Raw genomic sequence first — 26,864 nt, forward strand, 5'->3', positions numbered from 1 at the left:
ATCCTGTTGCTTCTCGCCATCTTTATGGCTGGAATCTTCCTCCTTTACCAACAGAGTCCCACCTTCAGCTTCTACTGCAAGATGCTCTTCTTCAATGGCTGGATGTTTCTGATGGCCACCATCCTGTCTCCACCTTTGACTGTACTCTGTGGGCGAAAAGTGGAAAACATGAAGTGAGTGGAAGTCCTTTTTTCACCTGTTTGAAATGGTGAATCTATGGAGTTGAGAGGGATGTATTTTCTTAGCACCAGGCATTTCTGCTTTCCTACCAAAAGACAGGCCAGGGATAGTCAATTTTTAAGAATTTGTTTTGGCAATGCTGTTTGGAAATAGGCCAACCTTCTGACTCTGTTATCATAGTCCATCTCCATATAATAGCACATTTCCACCTGGCTCAAGTTAGATGGTAGTCTTCTCTTCATGAAACAAAAAGCTCCGTAGACGTCTCTTGGATTCTCTGAAGGGGAATTATAGTACTAGACATATGTACACCACTGACTTCTTGGTTTGCATCTGTTCTTGTGTGCTCTGTTGAAGCTGGTGCTAACGAAATTTTAAAAAGCAGGACCAAAATGGAGTTGGGGAGTGGATAAGGGAAGTGCGTTTGCATACTGCTAAAAGAACACAGAGAGACTAAAAAAGCAACAAATATACAAAAGAAAGGGAAAGTGAGTTTGGACTGGGAAACAGTTAGAAAAGGGGGATTACTTTTGAGTCTCGGCAGAAAAGTTGAGTACAGGTAGGAGAAACACAACAGTAAACCCAAAACTGCTACCACACTCCAAGCACACTCTTTTAAAAAAACCTGCTTTCTGTTACACATCAATTAGCAAAAGAGAAAAATAATAAATCCTCCTCTAAGCAATGGGCTTTGCTTATTGAGAGCAAAAATTCTCCAGCCCTGCACTTGGAGAAGGATCCTAAGATTTTTGCTTGTCAATGAGCACAGTACATGTTCCCTCTCCTCCCATTTGTTTTCCAACCACACTGTTTTTCTTAGTTGGTATCCTTTTAAATGTGTTGGGGATATGTTATTGTGTTTTCTTTTTATTGTTTGGGCAGCTAAATTTGTTTGAAGTGATACAGGAAATCAACAATATATAGTATAACATTATATTTATTAAGAAAGAAAAAAGTGTATAAATTGGCATAAATGCTAACTAAATTTCCATAAATTGGTGCAGTTCAATATACATACAAACTATGTGTGTGTGTGTGTGTGTGTGAATTTTGAATTAAAAAAGGATCAAAGACTCCTTTTGTCTTTAAAAAGTGTAAAGTTTCCCTTGCAGGTAAAATTTGTATCAGCCTTTTTTCTCTTGAACTAATTTAAAAATAATTTTCAGGTCTCATGAAATCCGTGCATAAGAAAATATTATATCTATAGCTAAAAAGAAGCTTATTTTTTCAGTCACAACTTCTCACGGAACCCACACAGAACTCCCACAGAATCCTAGGGTGCTAGGGGTCCTTGCTTAAGAAAGCCTGCTCCATACAGATTTGTAGTTTGATCTTTTATTCTTGATGGGAACCTTAACATGGAATGTCTTTATTCTGCTACCTATGAGAGAGTAGTTCTTTTCTTTTCTTTTATCAGTCACTGAAGAAGAAATTAGTCTGGAACCCTCTTAGTGACCTATGCCTCATTATACAAGCTTAAGTATTTTTATGAAGTTGCACAAGGAAGCATCCATTACCAACTTGTGCAGTTATTCTTCCCAATTTGCTAAGCACAGCTTCATCTCTGACCCATATGGCCACTAGTAGGAAAACTCCCTTGAAACTTGTCACCAAGATGGCAATTGGTACCCCTTGGACCTTTCAAAACTATGGATTAGTAGGTAAAGGAATTCCCTGGTGACGAGGTTGCCAAGTCGTGTCCAACCATAGGGAGTGGTGCTCATCTCCATTACTAAGCTGAAGAACCAGCGTTGTCTGTGATCATGTGGGGGTAATACTGAACTTTAAAAAAATATTTTTGAATATTTACTTCACTTTTTCCAAAACAAATTTCCACACATGCAGCATCAAACATATTAAGTCACCAAAATATACAGCATCAAACTTAGTATGCTGCATTTTCCTTTCTGAACATGTGTTCCACCACAGACCTTCATGTAAGTAAGCTGGCAGAAATGCATGCTCTGGCAGGGTCAGGGAGGATCTCAGCTAGGGTATGTTAAAACATGTTAGCCCTGTACAAAACAGGGCTTTTATCTGTTGTAATTCATACCTGTAGTAAATGATTTTACCTGTAGTGATTCATGTCTAGCTGTTTTTGACTGATGAAATTTTTGTATATCTCCTTTGTTGATAGTGGCTTGCATAAAGCCTCTGTGTTTACAGCAATTGACATGAAGTTGTTTTAGATTTACAAAGTGTTTGTATCTTTCTTTTGGTAATACAGGTACTGCAAATTTGGGGTAAATGGTCTGGAATAGTGTGTATGTATGTTTAACTCAGGGGTATGGAAAGTGTGGCCCCTGGAGGTGTGGATGGCAATTTCACCACATTTTGGACTTCATGGGCTATATTAGCCCTAGAAGAAGCCTTTTTTCCCCAGTAGGAAATAACTAGAACACTAACATTTCCTGTTAGGTCAAGAAAGGATATATATTTTTAAATGTGGTGAAATTATTCTCATGTCCCCATGGATGTTGGGGGCATTTAAGGGTCAAAAGAGTGTGTGTGTGTGTGTGTGTGTGTGTGTGTGTGTGTGTGTGGAGGCAGCCTTTCCTGAGCCCCCCCCCCCCCCCTAAATATGAGCCCTACTAACTAACAACCGTAGGTTTTAATTTAGCTGGTCCGGTTTTTGGAAATATGTTGAGAATCTCCTGTTACATTTCATTTCCATATATACTTGACTATAAATTGACCTCATATATAAATGGATGACAGGTTTGGGGGCCAAACTTATGGATTTATATATGACCCATGGATAAGTCGAGGGTAAACGTTAGGGCCATGTACTGTAACAAAGGGTGCAAATAAAGAAGCAAAAAAATGATGCAAAGAACTTACAAAATTCTGACAGGCCTAATAGTTTGTGCTCACCCTAAAGGCTGGATGGGTCAGCAGAGAACTATGGTAAAATATGACAGTGCCACATGTGAAGGGACAGCCAAGCACAGGCAGGGCTAAGATGAAAAGGCAAAACAACAAAAAAGGTGATTATTTGAGCAGTATTATAACCTCTAATGTTAATGTAATGACTTTGCCTGATTTTAGCCTCCCAAAAACTGGCAAACATACACAAATATCTTAATCAAATCATCTTTATCCTTTATTGACAAATACAGGCAGCCCTCCTTATCCATGGATTTTTTTATCCATGGATTCAAGCACCCACAGATTGAAAATATTAAAAAAAAATTATAAATTCCAAAAAGCAAATCTTGATTTTCCATTTTATATAAGGGACAACATTTTGCTATGCCATTATATTTAATGGGACAAGCATCCATGGATTTGCTATCCACAGGGAGTCTTGGAACCAAACCCCAGTGGATAACAAGGACCCACTGTACTTAATACTCAATAATGTTGCTCTCTGACGTTATTTTATTGGTTACCAACATAAGGAGTCAGTGGTTATCCTTGTTGTCTCTGAAGTGATTCGGATCAATTAGGACCAAATATGGACTGACAGAATTTCAATCTAGTTTAGAATAGTCTGAGTCAGCCTAGCTCAGTCTGAGCTTCTGCTAAATTGGTTGAATAGCTCTAGTACAGACCCTATCGGCTGCATTAAGACTCAATGATATGTTGAATGTTTACAGTGATCTTTCACAGTGCAGTGTTGATGGTAAATCATCCTGGCATTGATAAATGGCTGAGCATCAGTAGCAGGCTAAAAACTCTTCCGACAAAGTTAAAGTTCTTGATAAATTGTGATTCAGCATTTTCACATTGTAACAGCTTTCCCCAAACCAGTGCCCTTCAAATTTGTAGGACTATAGCTCTCTCATTCCAACCCACATGACCCTGGTGGGAAAGGCTATGCTAGAACCTCCATTTGATGGTCTGTTCATGAATGATCACTGGAAAGTCTGGGAGAGAAGGTGATTTTCTATAAGAATGTTATTCTGCCATTTGTCATAGAGCTTATTCATGATATCATTAAGTCTTGGTTACAATCTGTGAATACTATGGCCAGAATCCCATGACACCTTAGTTAATTGTACTTAGCTTCCACTGTCCTTCCTTGTGAGTAGATATGCATAGGATTACTTTGCTGCTTCTTAGGGTACTAGGAAAGAAACCCCATTGGAAAATGGCATAAGAAAGCAAGATGCCCCTGAGCATATGCAAAAGAGAAAGGTGAAGCAACCTTTCAGCTCCTGAAGAAAGGAGAGCTGGAGAAATTAAAGAGTGCACCTATCGCAAAGAGGGGATAATTTTGAACAAGGAAACAGCCAAGCAACAGTCGTGAGTGACAGAGGTGAAAGATGTAGAATGGAGTTTTATTTGTGAGATAGGTGCCACCATGTGGAATGAAAATAATTGTCCTGCTTGCATTTTAAACTGGCATGTTAATAGATGGTTTGCGTCAAAATACCTACATCTCAGGTTACCCAGAATATCATGAAACAGTGAAATGTTCTTCCACAGATTTCTGAACATTTCTTATTGATTTCAGATGAGAGATCTTGTAGACTTAGACTGAAGTCTACGAAAGCTCATACTGCCAACTTCTTTCTTTCAATTAGTCTCAAAGGTGCTACAAGATCTCGCTACATACTGATTCTACAGACTAACATGGCTGAACCTTTGATTTCAGATGAGACTGTTTTGTTTGGCATCACTTTGTTATGTTGCTTGTTTGTCCATTTTAATGCAACCTTCACATAACATCATTATTCGCTTGTTTGCAGGGTTCACTGTTATGTTTGTCTAAATTTCTTTTTAAAGTCAGAAGGATTTAGAGGTGCAGAGAAAACACAGCAGTTTGGCATACTGGTACTTTGTGAGTGGAGCTGCAGTGAGATTTTCTATTTTTGAAGAGTGTAGCTGTGTGGTGATGCCCTCTTGGTTTCTACTGAGGAAGGGAATAGCACAGTAGTATCTGCAGCTAGCCCTAGGTTTGATTTAAAACATGGGGATGAGGATGTTTATAAATTGCATTTTTCAGACCTGGGCTGGGATTAAATTGCAATCCAAAACACAGACCAAAGTAAAATGAGAGAACAGACTGCATCTTGCTTAAGGATAATTGCCTCTTTAGTGAACCTGCAAGTGCATTAGAGAAAAAGAAGGAAGAAAAGGAAAACATGGAAGAATTATACCCCATAAAACGTGTCTCCAAGATTGTTGCTAGAAAAGGGAGCTCCCCCCAGGAAAGATGATAAATGGTCCCTATAGAAAACTTCTTCCATTTCTACACTGTGGAAATACTGAACTTGTTTGAATTATCTGGCAGTAGCTTGAGGAATTACTAAAGGACATAAATGTTCATTAACTTTAAAACTGTGTCACAATTTCTAGTGGTTTGCTGATTCTCTGATAAGCAAATTAAGGAATATTCATAGGTTAATCACACTGGAAAACAGAATTATAGTGTTATCTAAATGAAAACTCTTAACTTAGTGTAAAGATGAAAATGAACAGCCCCTAGTCAATTTGAACATTGAAAATTGCCTTCTACTTGGGCCAGACTAGATGGTACAGATAAACTCTCTATCCCTGCATTTTTCTTTTCATTTTTAAACAAAAACAACAACAAAGCCAGCAACAAAAAAAGAAGAAAAAATGGATTACACTCTGAAATCATGCAAAATTTTATATAATATGTACTTTAGTTTTGAGTCAGAGAAAGACCCTTAGCCCTTTGAGACAACCTGGTGTTCTCCAGGTACAAAAAAACTATTGTTTACACTAGCATAGCCATTGGCTATGATGGGAATATTTCTTTTGTGGATAATAGCTGCCAGAATGTCCCACTGACCATAGATAGTACCATGTGGGCTGGAGCTTTTGGGGAGTTAGTCTACAAGAAGTCTACTTAGTCATGCTGGATGGAGACGATGGAACCAATAGTCTAGAATGCCTGGAATGTGCTAGGTAAGACTATTCAAACTGGCAGTGGTTCTTCAAGTGGTTGAGATTTCTTCCACCTCTGCTTGAACACAAAATATTTAGCATTACATACATGTGCTAATTCATTGTGGTCTACACACCCTCCCTTGTTCAGCTGAGGCCACACAACCCTAACTGGATTTGCTAGGGTATAATCTCCACTGAGTATAGTAGAGTTTACATTCTGAATAACCAGTCACTGGAGTATATTGTAAGCTTGCAATTCTATGAATATGTAGAGCAGGGGTAGGCAACCTGCGGCCCGCGGGCCGGATGTGGCCCGGCGAGGCCTTGGGACCTGCCCCAGCCCGGTCCTGCCGCCGATTGCCGCCGGAGCCTTTGGCCATTCGCGCGCAGGGGCAATCGTCTATAGAAGCCTCAGAAACATGCATTTATATTAACATTTTTTTAAAAAGCAGCAAAAAAATTTCGTGTGTCCTCCACTTTTTAAAAAAAGTATCCACCATTTGAAAATTTTGTCCTACATTTGTCCCGGGTTATTTATTTATTTAATTTTTTTAAAAAAAATATTTAATTATTTATTTTTTGGCTTCGGCCCCCCCAGTTGTCTGAGGGACAGCAACCTGGCCCCCGGCTCAAAACGGTTGCCTACCCCTGATGTAGAGGTACTGAAAACATATTTGACAGATTTGTATATGCAAAAAGTTGAAAGGGTAGCAAGAACAGTTTTTGTTTCTGGATAGAGATTGTGGAACCTGTGTGGGAAAGGCATTTGGCTGGACTCATCTGTTTTGACTGATAAATAAGGTTGCGGGGGAAGTGTCCATGTACTGGAGGGAAGCAACAAGTGTGACAATGAGTAGACAAATACAAACTGGATTTTACTCCTTATTTGTAAGTAGACAAATATTAACTGGATCCTGTACTGTGCAGTTCTCACTGTTACATCTGAGTGGGCATAGTGAAGGGTGGTAATGCAAAGTGAAGTATATTTAGAAATCTCAGAACTTGCTGCCTGTGCTTAGACTTCAGTCATCCATTCTTTCTTTCTTGGGAAGCTGTTGACTATTTGTACCATGCTGTTTCATACTGTTATATTCAAGTAGATAAGAGGAATTGTTTGGAAGATGCTTTGTGGTGAATATGCAAAGCAGTGGATTGTGGGCACCCTGAGAACTTGTTGCTGGGTTTCAGCAAATCAATAATACATTTATATTCATCATTGTCATCATCATCCATTGCACCCCATTGCAACAGAGAATACTGTAAAGCTCTGTGTGCAAGGCAGGGATGGGACAATAATAATTATACAGTGGGCCCTTGGTATCCACTGGAGTTTAGTTCCAGGATCCCCTGTGGATACCAACATCCATGGATGCTCAAGTCCCATTATATACAATAGTAAAATGATGTTTCTTATATAAAATGGCAAAAGTCAATGTTTGCTTCTCTTTTTCGGGATTTTTTAAAAAGCATTTCTAAGCTATGAATGTTGGACATTGGAATCTGGATGCAGAATGCATAGATATGGAGGGCTGGCTGTCATTTGTAGTGTTTCCTTTTGCAATGGGTTGCAACAGATGATGATTTTGCCTAGCTACCTGAATTTCCACCCATGATTTTGAAGTCACTTGATTGTCTGTGAAATCAGGATTGCTGCTCAAACAGGCAATGTGGGACCAGATTGGCATTTATGATCTTAATGTTCATTTCCCCTTTCTGTGGCATGATTGGATAGGGATGGAAAACCACCACCACTGATAACCCCAGTTATCCTCAGAGTGCATCAGCCACCACTGCCAGTTGAGCCTGTCATCAAAAAGTGGACTGTGCTCTTCTATAAGGGCTCTTCAGACAGAAGGCCATCTCAAGGCTACTTTGTGCCCACATCCCTACACTGTTATGGAAGATTCAGTCTTGACATCAGAATTTAATTAGTGGAGAAACTATATCTTGTCTGTGGTGCATATACATCAGAAAATGAATGCGTATACATGAACACCATGGTGGTGGTCTGTACACATTTACCTGGGACTAAGGCTCAGTGAACATAGTGGGTCTTGCGTATAAGTAAACATACATAGGAACTAACTAGCATAAGTAACCTATTATTCCATATATTAGAGCTGATGAGACTCAGTTTCAACTCTATGGTACATAGATTACAGGACATATTTTGTATGTCTCCTTTCAGATGAGTGGCTCCTATCATTAATGATAATTGCGCATGTATGAGCCTTTAAGTCGCTTGTCGATTTATGGTGACCCCACAAATTTCATAGGGTTTCCTTAGGCAAGAAATATTCAAAGGAGGGTTTGCCAATACCTTCCTCTGGAATATAGCCTAGAGCACCTGGTATTTATCCAATTACTAACCAGGGCTGACCCTGCTTAGCTTCTAAGATCAGATGGGATATGGTGCCTTTATGGTGTTTAAGAATTAATGAGAATTGTTTTTCTGCTGTAAGCTGTAAGTGGAATTACTACTGTCTAGGATATTGTTCTTCTGAAAGCCCATCATGCTATGATTTGTCAACCCCTGTGTGTGTGTGACCTAGATGCTATGGGCAAGGAAGGGCAAGATCCAATTCACCCAAGTGGTCTTTGAAAGCTCAGCACACATATACCCTTAAGAGTAGGCAATATTTTTTATTATATCACCACGATCATTTATTTGTATTGTTCTTTTAATTAACACTAAATAGTTCTGCAGCTATAATTCTTTTTCAAAATAAATATTAAGCTATCCGTTAAAAACTACTTAACTAAATTAGTGTTATAACTCTATCATCCAACAATGCTCTTTTAGTATACATAACATGTATTAAAAAGTGTTTTTAATTTAAGAAAAACATTTGAATTAATTATAACTCTTTAATGAAATAATTCCTGCTTCTGTCTCTCTCGGACACACACACACACACCTTGTTGTTGTTGTCAATTGCCATCAAGTCGACTTCAACCTATGAATGAGAGTGGACATGAGAGGCCTACAAGTTTCCCTATCATCAACAGCCTCTAAGAAACTGATTCTCTTCTCAAACCACTCTTACTGGAAGAAGTTACTTCCAAGGTTCAAGTGAAATCTATGCTCCTGTAATTTAAAATCATAAGACCTGGTCCTAGCCTTTGGGGCCCCACGCCCTCCTGTGGGCTCCCTCTTGAATTTCAGCGTATGCTGAAAGCCGTGTATGGTGTGTCCACATATGACGCGGGTGCACTGTATTAGTTTTGACCCAATCACAGTCAGCACTCCATAGCCACAGATTCTTTATCCATGGATTCGACCATTCATAGCTTGAAAATATTCTAAAAAGATAATAATTCCAAAAAGCAAACCTTGATTTTTCTATTTCACATATGGGACACCATTTCACTACACCATTATATTTAATGGGACTTGAGCATCCACTGATTTTAGTATCCATGGAAGGTCCTGGAACAAAACCCCAGCAAATACCAAGGGCCCACTGTGTCTAGTTTATCAAAGTCCTTTTGAATTCTGTTTCTGTCTTCCAATATGCTAGGTACTCCTCCCAGTTTTGTAAGGATTCCTTCTAACCCATTATCTAACGATAACGATTTCCTCTAACCCATTATCTAAGTCATTGATAAAATATATTGAAAAGTGTCAGTCCCAGGACAGAAGCCTGTGACACTCTGCTCAACTCTTTCCTCCAGTCTGAAGCACAGCCATTGATTATGACACAGTTTTCCAACCAATTTTGACAGTGTTTCCATCTGTTCCAGATTTAATCAGTTTGCTACTCAAGATACAATGAGTGACTTTATCAAATACTTTGTTGAAATCCATATAAGCAACACCTACAATGACCCAATTTTTTTAAAAAAAAGTTGTAAGATTAGTGTGGTAGGATTTGTTCTGGATAAACCCATGCTGGCCACTATTAATCACTGCATTGTCATATAGATATTTGCAAACAAATTCCTTTACAATCTGCTTGAATATTTCCCCCTCTCTGGTATTGAGGTCAGGCTGACTGCCCTATAGTTGCCTGTATATTCTTTATTGTACTTTTTGAAGAGGCAGCCAGGGTTTGCTTTTTTCTAGTCCACTAGCATCTCAGCTCTTCTCCCGGATTACTTAAAACGATAACAAGTAGTTGAAAGAATAAATGAGCAAATATATACGAGTAGTTCTGATTAAAGCATTACAGGATGCATTGGCTTCCTGTGGATTAGTCTTCCTGAATTTCAAGTCTTAAGGACTCTTTATCATGAGTCATGACTAAAATAGGTCTTCAGAAGGGAACAGTTAAGAACATAATAACATGTATCTTTTATGTAGTTCACTTTTGGTGTGCAAAGTGTTTAAAGATAATGACTGCTATCACAGCTTTTCCAAAGCTTTTCCTATGGACTCTTTATCATGAGTCTAAAACAGATCTTCATAAGGGAACAGTTAAGAACATAGTAACATGTATCATTTATGTAGTTCATTTTTGGTATGCAAGATGTTTATGGATATGAATGATAGCACAGCTTCTCCAAAGCTTGGCTGTAACTGGGTACAAATAATTAATTGCTTGCAAATTAATTCCTTTTCACCAATAGTTAAAATTATCACACATTATGACTGTAACTTAACAAAGGGCACATTCATCTCTTTCTGGTTTAACGGTAACTTTTAGTTACTTTTACAGTAACAGAGATATGACCTCACCAAATGTTGGAGGGAGAATGTGACATGGCTGAAGGGCTGGTTTCATGCTTTATTGTGTTTTTGTGGCAATGGCAAGATGGGTGGCAGAGAACATGTTTTGTACTACAAGCCAGTGACTTGTAGCATTCACATGTGTATGTGTGTTTAAAACTAAAAGTACAGAGTGTAGTTACTTTTGAAAAATGTGAAAGCAAAGAGATGCTTTTTTACATTTAACTAATTACTTAGCTAGTAAACTAACCACAAAAGGCATCTATTTTTAGGACCATCTAATCATAACTAATTACTTTAAGAGTAGCTTTTGCCCTTGTATTTCCCCCCTTCTGTCCTTGCTTCTCTGCTTTTAACAGTGGCCAAAGATGCAGACATCAATGAAGGGTACAGTTCATAGGAACCCACAAACAGTTAAAAATACATTACAGGGGTCAAGCTGGGTACTCATTTTAGCAACCTATGGAAGGTTTAACTATTCTCTTTACTTTTATCTGTCCTAAATCTCTCACCATTTTGTTTTAGTGAATGGCTTTGGTTCTCTTTGACAATAAAGGATGCATCATTTTATACACTGCTATTACGTCCCTTTTTACTTACCTTCTTCCCAAATTAAACAACCCTAAACTTTGCAATCTGTTCTCCTAGGCAAGTTGCTCTAGTCCCTTATTCATTTGAATTGCTCTTTCCTGCAGTGATCAGAACTGTGCACAGTATTTCAGTTATGGATGCCTCATGGATTTGCATAAGAGCCATATGATATTGGCAGTCTTATTTCTGATTCATTTTCTATTTATGCCCATCTTGGAAGTTACCTTTTGAAAAGAAAACAACAGTCACACACAGAGTGACATTTTAAAAGAGATATCAACCATGACTCCCTAGATCCTTTGGTCAGTTGCTGCTGGCTCACATCTCATCAGTATCTACACAAATTTGGGGGTTTTGAAGAGATGGCAATATGCAATCCTTTACATTTGTTTTTACTGTATTTTCCAAATAAAGCCCATTTGTACCCATTTAATGAGATGCCTTTAGAGTTCTTTCCAAACCTCATTTTGTTCCCAGCACTCTCAATAATTTATTGAGATTTAATGTGACTAATTCATTATACACCTTCCCCTCCAGATTTTGCATCAGATGATTTTTTATACTTCGAGTTTGGTGTGTGTATCATATTTTCTTTTGCAAGTATTATTTGTGTGATCTTGTTCTAACATGTCTCTTTCACAACTTTTGCTTTTAAAACAGTGTAGTAGAAAGATGGATATTTTTATTGGTTTTTCCTCAAAAACAAATGGCCAAATGGGCAAAATTAATAGCAACCTTCCTGCACATTTTGAGGGGGTCCCACCTTTGAAATTGTTCTGGTTACCCAGGTAACAAAGCCTTTGTTTTAAAAGAGTATTATTGTTGCATTTTTACTGCCAAGCGACGGGGGGCATTTATGCAGGATTTTCTGTCTCAGATGCCAAAATAAGTTGGCCACGGCCAGCCTTTTGGGTACCTTGACTTCAATCAGAAGTGTGCCTTTTGCTGTCAGGAAGCAAAATGTATTGATCAGGCCCTTTGTATTTCCAGTAGTAAATGTTATTGATTTTATTTATTATATTCTAACCCTCATTTATCCTGTCTGAAGAACTTACATGAATATAGCAAGTAAATACACATAACAACTTGGCATTCTTTGCCCAAACAAATCTAAACCTCTTTCCTCTGTTCTCTGCAGGTTTATGCGTCTCAGCGTTCTGCCACTCAAATACTTCTATGGCATCAAGCTCACAGTGCAGGGTTTGGAGAATCTGAATATCAAGGAGCCATATGTGATTGTTTCCAACCATCAGAACTGTTTCGACCTTTTGGGTATGTTATTAATGTGTTCAGTATGGAATTTTGCACTGAAACTACATTGAAGATGTGTATGATATTAGGAGCACTCTTATTCATCTCAAGTTCAAACCTGGCAAGATGGGAGCACAAAGCAGCTGATGAATTTAAAAAGAATATAAATGACAATTTATAATTCAAAGCCAATTTTGCAGAGTGTGTGTGTGTGTGTGTGTGTGTGTGTGTGTGTGTGTGTGTTACTAAATGAAAATACAGGCCAGGATCTTGTATCATCAGTTGTTACAATGATGGAGCTCCTTTGTCATAGCAACATCTGACAATGCCATTCCCCAAACTCCCACCTTTTCAACCTAGCATCACCTTAGCTGATAGGTGTTCCAGCTGCTGCAGATTGATGCTGGAAAATTATGTCTGCTGTGCTCTTTTGGTCAAAGGAAACACTGAGAATAGATAGCTGGAAGGACCTCTTGGGGGTCTTCTGCAACTGCTTGTCTCAATGCACCCCATGACTAAGAGAGCACCACGGAATCATTTCCCAGCCCCTCAGTCTATCACATCTTGGAAACCCTTCAGCTGGGGAAATGTCAGGCTGAAAAGGTAGGTTTGAAGATGATATTTGGTCATTAACAACCATAAATGTGAATCCCCAGCAGTTATAAGTAATCGCAGCTTATGATCTTGTAACTACTGGACAGGATGCAAGCTATAGTGTTCTGAAATATAAGTTCTTCCATTTTGATTTGCAAACTGTAATCAACAAACAAAATCTAAAATTTGGGTTTCCAAAAGAAGATTTCCCCCCTGATACATTTCATAATTCAAATTTTGTATCAGATTCTTGATTGTTGTTGATAATTTTTAGCTTTAGTTTGAGATGGTAGTGCTGAGTCTGTTGCAGATCAAAACCCAAAGTTTTCCAGAACTGCAAGGCAGCAGGATGAGTTGGAAGGGGAGATTCAGGAATCAGGTTCAATCTTCTCATTAGGTGAAGTGAAGTAGTCACTTCAATCAACAGATGATGGCTGACTGTGGGAATGGATTAGCTTCTCATTGAGCAGAGTAAGGCTGTCATGTAGGCTTCCCATAGGCAAGTGACAGATGATGGATAGTAGTAGGAATGAATCAGTAGTGATAGCTCCGTATCTATTCCTCTCTGCTGGAGCTCAAAGCTGTGTGTTACACATAGCCTGCCCTAAAGCACATAAGCTAGCCTGAAACCAATGAGATGATGTAGAGAATATTGCCCCTCATTTTTTAAACATTGTTAGTAATGAAATGCCAACTGAATTGGTTTCTGTGGGTGGAATGAAGGTGAGGAGCACCTTTTTGTCTTTTGCTTTAGGCAATAAAATATGCTGGATCTAGCTCTGTCAGGGAAAATAATTTTTAACCAGGGTTGCTTTCTTGCACTTGGGGTTATTTCTTGTTGGCCAAAAGTGTTTTTTCCCCCTTTCCAAGGCATGTTGGAGGTTATGCCAAAGCGTTGTGTGACAATTGCCAAAAAGGAGCTGCTGTATTTGGGCCCAGTGGGCTTAGCCTGCTGGGTGTGTGGCATAATATTCATCGACCGCAAGAAGAAAAAGGCTGCCATGGACATCATGGAGCACATTGCGCAGATCATGAGGAAGGAGGATGTGAGTGAACACTGGGGTGAGGGAAGTGAAAATGGGGTTCAGATTTGGGAGGGAAGTCCCTGGGGCAGCATGGATAGGAAGATAGTGTATTCATACATCAATATTTCATACCCTCCAACTGACCTGATTTGACAGGTATAGTTTCAAATAATTTTCTGTCATCCCACTTTTTCGGCTGCTTTTAAAATTTCTCAGTTTCTTTTTCTTCCTCTCACTTTACCCTTCTTCCTGAGCGTACTTCAATTGATGCAAACTGAGTTCAAAATGCAAAAATGATTTGCACTCAGTTAGCTCAGCAACTGAGGAAGCAGCAGAATCTTGCTTTTCTCAAATGACATAAGAAAAAGCAAACTGCTGCATTCTCTCCTAGTTTTTCTGTTCTTCCTCATTAATAACTTTTGTCATCTTGACCACATTCTGGTGCGCTTGGCCACACTTGTTGCAGTTTTCCTCTGTGAAATGTTGGAGAGTACGAATGTATTTCATGGCAGATTGCAGTATCCAGTAGGCAGAGAGCATAGCTCAGTGTGAGAGTGTACCTCTTTCTGGGTTCTATGAGGTCATTTATAGTTTGGAAACACAATTACAATTTCAGTCCAAAAATGTTGGCCAGAATCCTGTATCAGTTACTAAGTTAAATATAGTTCAATTAGTAAACTCTCCAAATTCAGCCCTGCCCTACTCCCCAATCTAACAGAAATATCAATAATGCATTATCTGATCACTTAGAGAATAGACCTCCTACTCCCCCTGCAGCTGATACCTGGTAAAGTAGGTGGGGGGATTTACAATCATCACAAGAGTGTCACAATCATAACTAAGCAGCACTCTTGAATATGAAGGAGTTATGGATGAGTAGATCTATGTAACTGTTCCATATTCATGATCACTAGTTATTCATGATTGTAACACTATAACTCTCCCCTATACCTACTTTACTGGGCATCCGCTGCATAAGGAGAAGGAGGCCAGTGATTGGAGCGATTTAACTAAATAGCTGATACAGGATTCTGGCTTTTTAAAAACCATACAAAAATTATATAGTAAACTGAATACTGTCCCCAAAGATCCATGCATCCTGTGAGAGGCCAGTGCAGAATTTGACTGTCGGATGCTTCTGCATATGCTGCTCAGCAATCTTGTAACCATGGATGCAAATCGTACAGGCATAAATAAAAGATACAATGGGTATCCTCCAGCCATGGCTGTTGGCTGGCTAGTTACACAGACAAACCAACAGATACATACATACAGCTTTTCTGTTATATATACAGGACATTGCTAACACTTTGGTTAAAATCTCCATCATGAAATACAGGCATCCCAAACAGACAAACCTCTAAAAAAAGTCATATTAAAGTTAATGGGAAATAGTCAAATGCCCCCAAATCCCATCTAGTCTTGGAAGCTGAACAGGATCAGCTCTAGTTAGTACTTGGATGGGAAACCGCCAACCAATACCTGGTGTTGTAGGATATTTTAAAAGGAAGAACAGGCAAAAACACCTGTGAATATTCCTTTCCTAAGAAAACTTATGACATTCATGGGATCACCATAAGTTGATAGGCGACTTAAAGGCACATGCACACACACTAAGTTTATGGAGCATACCTTGTAATCCTACGCATCATTACCTGCTGCGAGTAAGCTCCACTTAACTCAGTGATCCTTCTTTCTTACTGTTAATGTGCCCAGGTGGGAAAGAAAATACTGCAGGAGTGTATGTCTGAAGATTAAGATAACCTCTGTGGCCCATCATCCCCAGCTTTATACTTGACCAGGAAGTGATAATTGACTTTTAATCATTTAAATGCCTATTCTGAGCTTAATACAGTTCAATGCCTATTCAATATTATGGGCCAAACTTTCCCCACCTTATGCTATTCGGATGCTTTGGATTTCAGCTCTCATGGTCCCTCACCACTGGCCATGTTAGCTGGGGCTGATGCATGGGAATTTCAGTCCAAAATGTCTGGAAGACAACAGATTGGGTAAGCCAGCTGGGGCCACTGAACCACTGTGTTTTAGTATATTTGAACAGTTGTTTGGGGCTATTTATTTTACTATGTCTCCATATAGGTCTGCATTTACTGAGGATGGCACGAAAACAGGGGGAAGAAACTGGCAAGGGCCTATTTTCTGCCCCATCTTGCCATGTGGTCAAGCTGCACCTCTGCGTTATTGGTGGAAAATGTGATCTCAAGCTGAATCGAAGTCACTTCTGGTTTTAACTTCCTCTATTTAAGCAATAGATTGGGGATATTTTTTCACCTGACTTCTAAAAAACATGTTGGAGGGGATCTGGGGAAATTGGTGGCTGCAACAAAAGGGATTAGAAGACAAATGCAACCTTTGGGCTAGTTTCCTCATCCTCGCTATAAATCAAACCTTTCTCCCTTTTGAATATAAAATAGAAGGAGCTGTCTAACATTCATCACACCCTTCAATTAGGTTGATTTGACAGCAACATTGCCCACTTAATTCTTTGCCATCCCATTTTTTAAACTGCATTTAAAATCTCTCTCCCCCTCCCATTTTCCTCCTTTATCCTCAGCTTACTTCAGTTGCTGCAATTAGTTCAAAGTACAAGTGTAATTTGCACTAAATTTCTTGGGGGGGGGGGGGGGAAGAAGGAAGAAATCTTGTTCTTCCCAACAGGCTCAGGCAAAAGCAAACTTCTGCAGCCTCTCCTACCTTGTGTGTTCTTCTTTGGACATCTTCTTGACCACATTTTGATGTTGCTTCTCTGCACATGTTACAGCTTTCCTCTGTGAAATGATGGAGGGTATGTTTAACTTGTAAAAGGAGCAGGAGGAAACGTACCCAAAAACATAGATGTACTAATGTCAGGCACTTTACTCCAGGGACATGGGCAATCCTAAAGGGTATCAGCATTGGAAAGAATCTATTCAGGAGCTGCTGCCAGTCCTGAAGGCCAATAACACCTAGGGCTGTATATATTGTCAATACTCATACATTTTTCTAATTCATAGGCAAGTCTCCTGGACTACGAATGACTGCACACAATAAGCAGAAATTCAGTGGGTGCAAAACCTTTCCCCATATACAGGGAAGTTGTTTCATTTATATTGATATTGATACTAGTTGGCCTGCCTTATCCACCGATTTTTTTATCCACGGATTCAAGCATCCACGGCTTGAAAAGATTTTTTTAAAAATATAAATTCCAAACCTTGATTTTTGCCATTTGATACAAGGGACATCATTTTGCTATGCTATTGTATTTAATGGCACTTGAGCATCTACAGATTTTGTTATCCAGGGGGAGATGCTGGAACCAAACCCCAGCGGATAACAAAGACCTACTGTATTTCATTTTCATGCTGCCTTTCTTCCAAGGCAGCTCACAAATGAAAACACTTTAAAAACACATTATAATAAAATCAATGAAAAAATCAAATACAAACAATATAAAATTATATACTTTAAAACTACAGTATGCAACCTATATAACAAATACCCTATTTAAAAAGCCATCCTATGACTGTATGTTAAAAGCCTGCCTGAATAAAACCATTTTTGCTTGCCAACAAAAGGCAAGCAAGGGGAGACCAGCCTAGCCTAGTTCTGGGGGGAAAAACACACCTGTTACTTAGTTTTTTGGGGGGTGGGGGTTCGGGCTATGTGGCCATGTTCTTCTCTAGATGCCAGCCACAGATGCTGGCAAAACATCAGGAATAAACTCTTATAGAACATGGCCACATAGCCTGAAAAACTCACAAAAAACTACGGATGCTGGCCGTGAAAGCCTTCGACTCCACCTGTTACTGTTTGCCATACAGTTGCTTAAGACACAGGTACTTTGGTGAGAAGGGAAATGTGGCAAACTTGGTGACAGTGTGAAACGTGCAAAAAAGCAAAGATGGAATAGTGGCAGATTGGTCTCTGTCATCTTAGAACAGGATGTTGGTGTACATTTTAACTTGTTGTGGTCTTTGGTTCTTTTTCTTCACTCCTGCCCAGCTGAGGGTATGGATTTACCCAGAAGGTACAAGAAACCCAGAGGATACCATGCTTCCCTTCAAGAGGGGGGCCTTTCACCTGGCTCTGAAGGCTCAGGTAAGTTCCTACATTATAATTTTCAAACAGTTTTGAGTAGGGACAGGGATCACTAATTTACTAGTGAGCTTCCATGAGCCAATGCTAACATTTTGGTGACAGTGCTTGCATTTTAGGAGCAATCATGCTTTCTTCCATTTCTTAAAACGAAAAGGGAAATTGTCGCTGAGATTTCAGTTTCTCAAGTGTTTGCCACAATTTGATTTTTTTTCAAAGAGAAGAAAAATGCGTCTCAGATTGTAAATCTATGGTATAATAAATAGCTGTACTGATTTTATTTGACCTGTTTATTCATTAACTGTTCCCTGAATGAGTAATTTCCTTGCCGTTTTCTTTTAGAGCAGTATTTGCTGATATTATTGGTTGTTTCCTATTCATTAATATAGAATAGCAACATGTTTTGGAACTGACCATCTATTAGATACCATAGTTCCTGTTCCCTGCAGGGTTGAGGCCATTTTTCATGTTTCCTGCTTTCAGCCAGAGTAATGGCACCTTATTTTATTTTATTTTTTATTAATTCAATACTGTAGTCATGATTTTTAAAATAATCCAATAATCATGCTATATAATGTTATGTATTTCAACACTATAATTACAAGTATTGAAAATAATACAATAAACAAAACACAGTATAGAAACTCAGAATGTGTTTTCTTTCTTCTTTCCCATCCTTTAATAACCATTAGGGGAATGCCATATATAGTAAGTTCAGAAAGGCTATTATTATGCCATATCTGCTTCTATGTATGAGTTATAATTCATCACATATATCAAATATAATGTAGCCACTGATGTAGAAAAATGCAAAGCTCCAGGATAATGGTCGATAATGCTTTTGAAATGTTCCATAATATATCAGCTACCTAACAAATTAAAAACCCTGGTCTAGAAAGGATAAGATACGCTGTTCAAAAACAACTGCTTTAGAGAAATGGGATGTAGAAAGAAGAAGGAAAAAGCACTTTCTTCATATGTCGAAGCCTCTTACGTTACTTCTGTCTTCTGCTGCACAGGTTCCCATTGTCCCCATTGTGACCTCCTCTCTTAAGTGCTGCTACAGCTACAAAGATAAGAAGTTAAACCCAGGTGAGTCCAAACAACAGGGGAAACTGAACTAGTGACCACCATCACCAAGTGGGGAATCTGGTTAACTTAGATGTGAACATATAATTGTTGTTGTGTGCCTTCAAATTGTTTCCAACTTATGGAGACCCTGAGGCAAACCTATCATGGGGTTTCCTTGGCAAATGTCTTCAGAGGGAGGTTGTCACTGCTATCCTCTTCGGCTGAGAGAGTGTGCGCTTTTATTTTTAATGGCAGTTGTTGCTGTTGTGTGCCTTCAAATCGTTTCCAACTCATTCCAACCCTACACTGACTGGATATCACTGGGTTTTCTTGGCAAGATTTGTTCAAAGAGGGTTTGCCTTTGCCCTCTTCTGGGGCTGAGAGAATGTGACTTGCTCAAAGTCACCTAGTGGTTTCCATTGCTAAGTGGTGATTCAAACTCTGGTCTCTAGACTTTCAAGATTTATGCAATAGTTGGGTGGGATCTGGTAAGAAGGGGGTGAATTTACCTCTTTTCCTAAAAGATTATGAAATATTAATTGATAAAAGTACAAAGCTAAATTTTAAAAACAGTAATAGAACAGGAAAAACAGAATGGATAACTTCTAAACAACACTATGATGTTCAGGGAGCAAGAATAAGGGTAAACTATTTTAAAGTATGGCTTAAACATAAAGATAATATTGCTTGGAGTTATAGCCAAGCCCTATAAATAATGAACAAATGAACAAAAGAGAACTGTTAGGAAAAACTCATAAAACAGAAAAAATAAAATAACAATAAAAGTGAAAAAATAATGTTATATACTTCAGATTAATGAAAAAAGCTAATTTCCAAGAAGATTACTTTGAAGATTATGATTCCAAAAGTAATAAGTATCTTTCAACAAGCTTCTTCCCAAAGGTTTTATTTTTACTAGCATGAATATAAGAAAGCCCTTTAATCATAGCAACAGTATTTCAAATCCTATGAGGAGACGGGAAATCTGTAAATAGAGCACAATAATATTTTTCAAGCTTTGTGTTGTTTCTTCTCTTCTTTCTGGAGGGGAAGGAGAAGTTCTGTACTGCCATATATCAGAGTATATGGTGTGGGAGAGTACTTGACTACCACTCTGTAACATAAGAGACTATCACACAGTAGAAATCGGGGGATTAAAAACGCATTTTCCCAGGAAAGCCGTGCGATTCCGGTCAAGATTTTCAGACAACGTCATGGTCTAAAGGGATTTATCCTGGGAAGAACGAGGAATGCTCCAGCAAAAAACTATTTAGGGGATTTCCCCTTGAATGGTTTGTTGCTAGACCATTCCTGGTTCTTTCTGGGACAAGTCCTCTTAGACTGCAATGTGTGTGAAAATTTTCTCCGCAATCGCATGACTTTCCTGGTAAAACGCCTTTTTAATCCCCTGATTTCCCCCCATATGATAGTCCCCATAGAGAGCTTTTGCAAGTATGCCAGAATTCAGGCAATAATTGAAGTGGTGAGTTGTTTTTTTCGTTTTTAAAGCAATCTTGATATTCTGTTTTCATTTTACACTGACTGGCTTCAAGCTGCACTACAATGTGAAACATTGCCTGCTCTTGATCTAGATGTAATGATTCACCTGCTGACTTTCTTTCTAGCCTGTTAAAAACACAGGAGCTCTGATAGGAAAAAAAAGCTTGTTAATCCTACTTATGAGGCTCTGTCTAGGTCCAGTCCTTGGCATTCAAGTTAAAAAGATCACAGCCAGCAGTAGAAGAAAATATAACCTGAAATTCTGTAAAATTGCTAAGAGTTTGGCTCAAGCATGCACTGCATGATCCAATTTGTCCAGTGTTTACATCTGAAGCAAAGATACACCTCTGTATACCATGGGTATTGTGCATTGCTGCTACTGATCATGTAATGAAATGCATGTAACCATTGCAAACATTGTGTTGTAGTACCTTGTCTCAGTCTCCACATATTCATTGTCTTTGCTTCTAAGCTAGACATGATGCTAACTAACTGCTGTGGGCGGTTGTTGTTATTTGTAAGTGAATAGCAAGCCTTTGTCTTGTAAGTTCCTGAATTTTAGCATTCTGGCATGAGAGTGTAAATACGTACGTAAATTCCTCTCCATGTTAAATTGTATTGCAGCTTCTATGTCCAAACTGCAGTTTCTCCCCCCCCCCCCCCCCATATGTTCACTCATTCACTCAGGAATCTAGTTAATAACATTTTATTTATAATGCCCTTTCCATCAACATATAACATCAAGCATATTGCATATATAATTAAAAAAATGGATGATAAAACACAACACTATAAAATACTAAAATAATATCCTAATATACTAAAAACAAACTACCCATCTTGGCCACCTTAGGCACACTCAGCAACTAAGTCTGGCGAACTTCAACCCTTTATGAAACTGGGTAAGATCCTCCTCCAGCTGGAGATGCAAAAGAAGACTGTTCCACAAATGCAGAGCCAGATCTTGAAAGGCTCGCGGCCTTGATAGAGCATTGATGGAAGGGCCAATAATCTTTGATCTTAAATTCCTAAATGGTACATACCATGCTAGCTGAGCTGCCAGATACTAAGGGACATTAAAGTGCAGGGCTTTAAATACCAAGACCAGAAGCTTGTCATGTTTGTCACTCTGGCCTCAACTAGTAGCCAGTGACCAGGCGAAGAGACACGTCTGTATTTGGGGAGATTTAGGACAACCCAAGCAGCACTGTTCTAGATTAAAACCAGATGAGTAAAAGGGCAGGAAGGCAAGCCTGGCAGTAGGCTATAACAAAAGTCCAGGCATGACATAACCAAGACCTGGACAAGCAGATGAACAGTCTTGCCAGTAAAAAACCTATGAATCCTATGGATGTTCAGAAGATGGAAATTACATGCCTTAGCAGTTGTCCCAATAAAGGGGCATAGAGACAAACAATTGTCCAGCAAGACCCAAAGGTTCATGACAACCAAGACAGGGGCCAATAGCATCAATTGAATCAAAGCTTTGGAATACCTGAGTGCCATTTGCATAGATGTGATACTGGACTTCTGAAATAGTCAATACCTGTGAATGGATTTTATTTATTTATTTACTCCGCTCCTGGTCTAACACAGTTCTCATGGTTATTTAAGTGCCTTGTATTTCACTCTGATGATATTCACATTCCAAACATTCTAGACTAATCTCTGGAACTGAGAACCCATTATTTAACAATTAGTTCCCATAAGTGACATTCCCCCAGCTACTGACTGTGCATCATTAACAGGCATTCTTCCTAACTAATTAATGTTGTCCCATCAGTGTAAACAATACAGTATGCAGAACAGGTCTGCTCTATGCAAACTATGTATAAACTGACTTGGTGTAACTGTTCCTGGACAGGACTATGAAAGATAATCCAAACAAATAAAGCAAAGCAATATAGGTTGAGTGTCCCTCGTCCACAATTCTGAAATCCAAAATAACTCCAAAACCCAAAATTTTTTAAATGGGTGGCTGAAGCAGTATTTGTTTTCTGAGGGTTCAGTGTACACTAACTTTTCTTCATGCACAAAATTATTTTAAAATATTGTATAAATTTACCTTCAGGTTATGTTTGTAAGGTATATATGAAACATAAATGGATTTCGTATTTAGACTTTGGTCCCATCTCCAAGATGTATGTAGTTCAAAATAAAATAAAAAATCCAGAACACTTCTGGTCCCAAGCATTTCAAATAAGGAATGCACAATATGTACTAGCAGATAAAAGATAAACTGGCCAGAAAGGAGGATTGCAACTTTTTCTCCAACAGTAAAAGGTTTAGTGGCCTATGTGTGGAAATTTTATTTCACTTCTGTGGCAGTGGTCAAATCACAATTCTTCCACTTACCAACCCAAAGGTCAGTCCAGACACAGTTCTAACAGGAGATGAGCTGCTTATGCTATTGTGAAAACAACAACATTTTTACTCCCTCAGCACTGTAAGTCTTTATTTCGTGTGTATGCCATCTTTCTCCCAGAATGGGAACCTAGGTGGCTCCCAAAGAGAGTCAGTTAAAAAAAACTTCACAATAAAATTTCTAAAAACAATTAAAATAATGATTTGTATTACAGTCAGCCCTCCACATTTGTGGCTTTTGACTTTTACTGATTTGATTATTTGCAGATTTAATCAATGTGTTCTATCTAGGAAGCTCTAGGTCCTCCAGTGTGACTCTGCTGGCAGTTGATCATAGTCATGCTGAAGGACGTAGAAATTCAGGCATTTGTAGGTCATCCAGTGCAATTCTATGGTCAACTTCTGTCTGACGTTCACCATAGAGTTGCTTAGGAGGACCTAGAGATGTATTCTTTCAGGTAAAATAAACCAGTGAGCTTTTTATTTGCGGTTTTTCCACTTTCACGGGGGTCTTGTGCCCCTAACTCCAGCAAATGTGGAGGGCCCACTGTAGTACCAATGTTATTCTAGGTAAGTATTAGTCAAAGTGCTGCTCTGTGGACTGGTGCTGGACTTTTGCTGCTGGTCTCTGGAAAGATTCCAGGAAAGAAAGAAATAATTGCAGCCATTGGGCATAAATTTGGTGCTGGTCCCTGGCACATTGGGTGGGGGCAAAATCCCTGTGGATCCCCCACATCAGATAGGTTAAGAAGCACTGCTCTAGCGAGCTTTTCCATAGAGCAACCTGGGGTAGGGACTTAGTTTAGAGAGTATGAAAGAAACTAAAGTGGAGTATGAATGGTTCTCTGGAGCCATTTTATTGCCTAATAACGTAAACTAGTCAATGCTCATACCTCGACTGCCATACCTTTTACCACCTTGCTCAGTACTGCCATTTTCAAACAGTTCCAGAATGCACATGTCTCCATAGGATTAAGCTTTTGTTGTCTCTCTCAATTCCCAACAGGAAATTGTACCATCCGGATTTTGCCCAAGATAGAAACACAAGGCCTTGGACTAGAAGCAGCCACAGCACTGGCTGAGAGCACCCGAAAACTGATGCAGAACACTTTCTATGAGATTTCTGAGGAGCTGTGTGTGGAGAAGGAAACGAGACAATGAGTACTGCTTTCTCACGGAAGGACACAACCATGTACATCTCAGAGAGAAAATCCAACTGAGGGTGAGGATCCAAAGAGAGAAGTGCCTTGGAATCCAGGAGAAAACAACCTTCAAATCCACTTTGAGTATTACACAGTGGAATCCAACAGACAGACAGTCAGACACAAGAGCTTTGCTGTTGGTCAGATATCAAGTATGCAGACTTTTGAGATCCACAATCCAGTTGGTTCAGCACCATTAATAATAAGATATTTCATGGTGCTATTCTGTTCAATGAAGATTTTGGTGTAACTCAAAAGCTTGCCAAGTTACACATCAGGAGAAACAAGCTTTAAAAATGTTTTCAGCTTTTTCCTTGTGAATATCCCTTATTATCTCAGAGCAACCCAACAGGTGTCTACATCAACTTCATCTTGGTGTAAGAAATGGAAATGGATCAAGGCAACCTTTGAGGAAAACATTAGACAGCTTTTACTATGTAGGACGAGATGAAATCACTGTGATCAAAGCTGAGATTCAGTCATATCAAAAAGTGGAATAGTAGAGGAGCAGCTGTGCAAATCGTCTATTTTTAACTGGCTGCTAGTTTGTTGACCTTCTGTTTTTCCCATTGCAAATGGTGTTATGGTGTTATTTATGTGGGATAGTTATTATTATTATTATTATTATTATTATTATTATTATCATCTGTTTTGGGGATGCTTGAAGGCCAGTTTACAAAGTAGAAGGCATTAAAATATTATAAAGAAGTACATAGTGCCTTTCCCACAGTAGTGCAGATATTGCCACACATTTGGGATTGAAGAGTACAGGGTAGAGGGTACTGGTTACTATGTGATTTCTTGGCAAGTTGGAGCCCTGTCTCTTTTTCTAGATTGAGGGGACCAACTATGCAGGGGGAAGGGGCCATTTCCTCTGTGTGCATACATGCCTGGTAAGTTGCACCAGCATGTTTTGGTGCACCCAAAGTGACTCAATGTTACTCCTGTGTGCCATTTTGGCCAGTTTGAGTTTCATTTGTTTATTTGTTTGTCTTAGGGTTATTTGGGGAGATTTACAGAGGCTGAAAGGGGAAACACACCGCCATATTTTCAGGTAGTTTTGGCAACTGTTGAGCGGTTTTTGGACAAAAACAAATCTCCCAAATGAAAGGTCCGTGGCCCTTGGGAGGCTTCTGGGGAACCTTACGGGCTGTTCAACACCCAGGACCATTTTTGGGCCCAGCAGCTTCCCCCCTTTTTAAATAATAATAATAATAATAATAATAATAATAATAATGATTATTATTATTATTATTATTATTATTATTATTATTACCACCTCTCCTCCTTCCATTTAATTGCTGTGGGGTGTGATTTTGCCTTTTATTTTTTCCAAGAATTTCTCCTTTGCCTAAAATGGCCCAGAGAGGGTTAGAAATGTGGCAAAATTTTCCCCTCCTAAAGAATACAACCATGTTAACCTTTCATAGGAAACTAATGTAGTCCCTTAACAGTGGACAGCTGTCGATCTCTGCTTTAAAGCATTAAAACAGCCTGGAGCAAGGTCACCTCTTCTGGCATAAATCTGTTTGCACACCACACCGATGTCCATCTCTGAGGAACTTTTCTATTGTGCCCATAAGGAAAACTCATTCTTGTCTTGCTGACAAGTGAAAACTTCTGTTCCAAGAGACTTTGGGAATGCAAGGGCTTGTAACAGTAATAGATTGTTGTTGGGTGTGTGCCTTCAAGTCATTTCTAACTGAAGGCAAACCTATCATGGAGTTTTCTGGGGTAAAAGTCTGTGACTTGCCCAAGATCACCCAATGGGTTTCCATGGCTGAAGAGAGAATTGAATCCTGGTCTCTAAGGTCGTAGTTCAATGCTCAAACCATTACACTGGCTCTCAGTAATAGATTAATCTCATTTTAATAATAAAATTTAAAACTTACATACAATTGTGTTTTTATCTGGCTCCGTTTTAATGGTCATAAGCTGCATTTTGGGAACAGTATAAGTGAATGAATAATCTCTGCTGCCCAAAATCTTCCAGCTGTGTTCCCCTACCTTTGGAATGGCTTCTCCAAGGAGACAGAACAAAATGTCTTGTGCCAGTTAAAAATATTTCGTATTATAAAGTTTTTAGCTTGCTACTTTTTTTAGAGCCAATTTCATAGCTGTTATTTTTAGTATTCTTATTAAGCTTTGGCTCTTTATACTCATGTTGAGATGCACTCAGCTGAAGGGAACTATTATGTAATTTAACAATAAGTAAATAAGTAATTTTCTCACCATGGATCTGTTCATTGAAAGTTAACCATATCTAGCTATATAATGTGGAGAGAGCATGCATAGCCTTCCCCAAATGTTTTCTGCCAAATGTGGTGGAACACAACTCCATTATCCCCAGAAACATGAGGATTCTGGAAACTATAATCCAAAACGGTAACTTTTATAAACTGCAATTTCTGTATTGTGACCACCCACTGTCTTGTTATAACTTGACCAGGAGTGCCA

At 38.9% G+C, this 26,864-nt stretch overlaps 1 protein-coding gene across 1 annotated transcript; it reads left to right on the forward strand.

Moving 5' to 3' along the window:
- On the forward strand, window positions 1–24,366 carry LOC149309120 (1-acyl-sn-glycerol-3-phosphate acyltransferase alpha-like). Its single transcript, XM_089531165.1, has 6 exons — window positions 1–173; window positions 12,441–12,574; window positions 14,018–14,193; window positions 18,178–18,273; window positions 19,290–19,362; window positions 24,212–24,366. Exons 1-6 carry the CDS (start codon window positions 25–27, stop codon window positions 24,364–24,366), a joined length of 783 nt encoding a protein of 260 aa, XP_089387291.1. The 5' UTR covers window positions 1–24.
- Window positions 24,367–26,864: the final 2,498 nt, after the last annotated feature.

The sequence above is a fragment of the Sceloporus occidentalis genome, unplaced genomic scaffold (assembly GCF_023333645.1).
Source record: "Sceloporus occidentalis isolate IW3139 unplaced genomic scaffold, rSceOcc1.0.p SCAF_7, whole genome shotgun sequence".
Classification (NCBI taxonomy): Eukaryota; Metazoa; Chordata; class Lepidosauria; order Squamata; family Phrynosomatidae; genus Sceloporus; species Sceloporus occidentalis.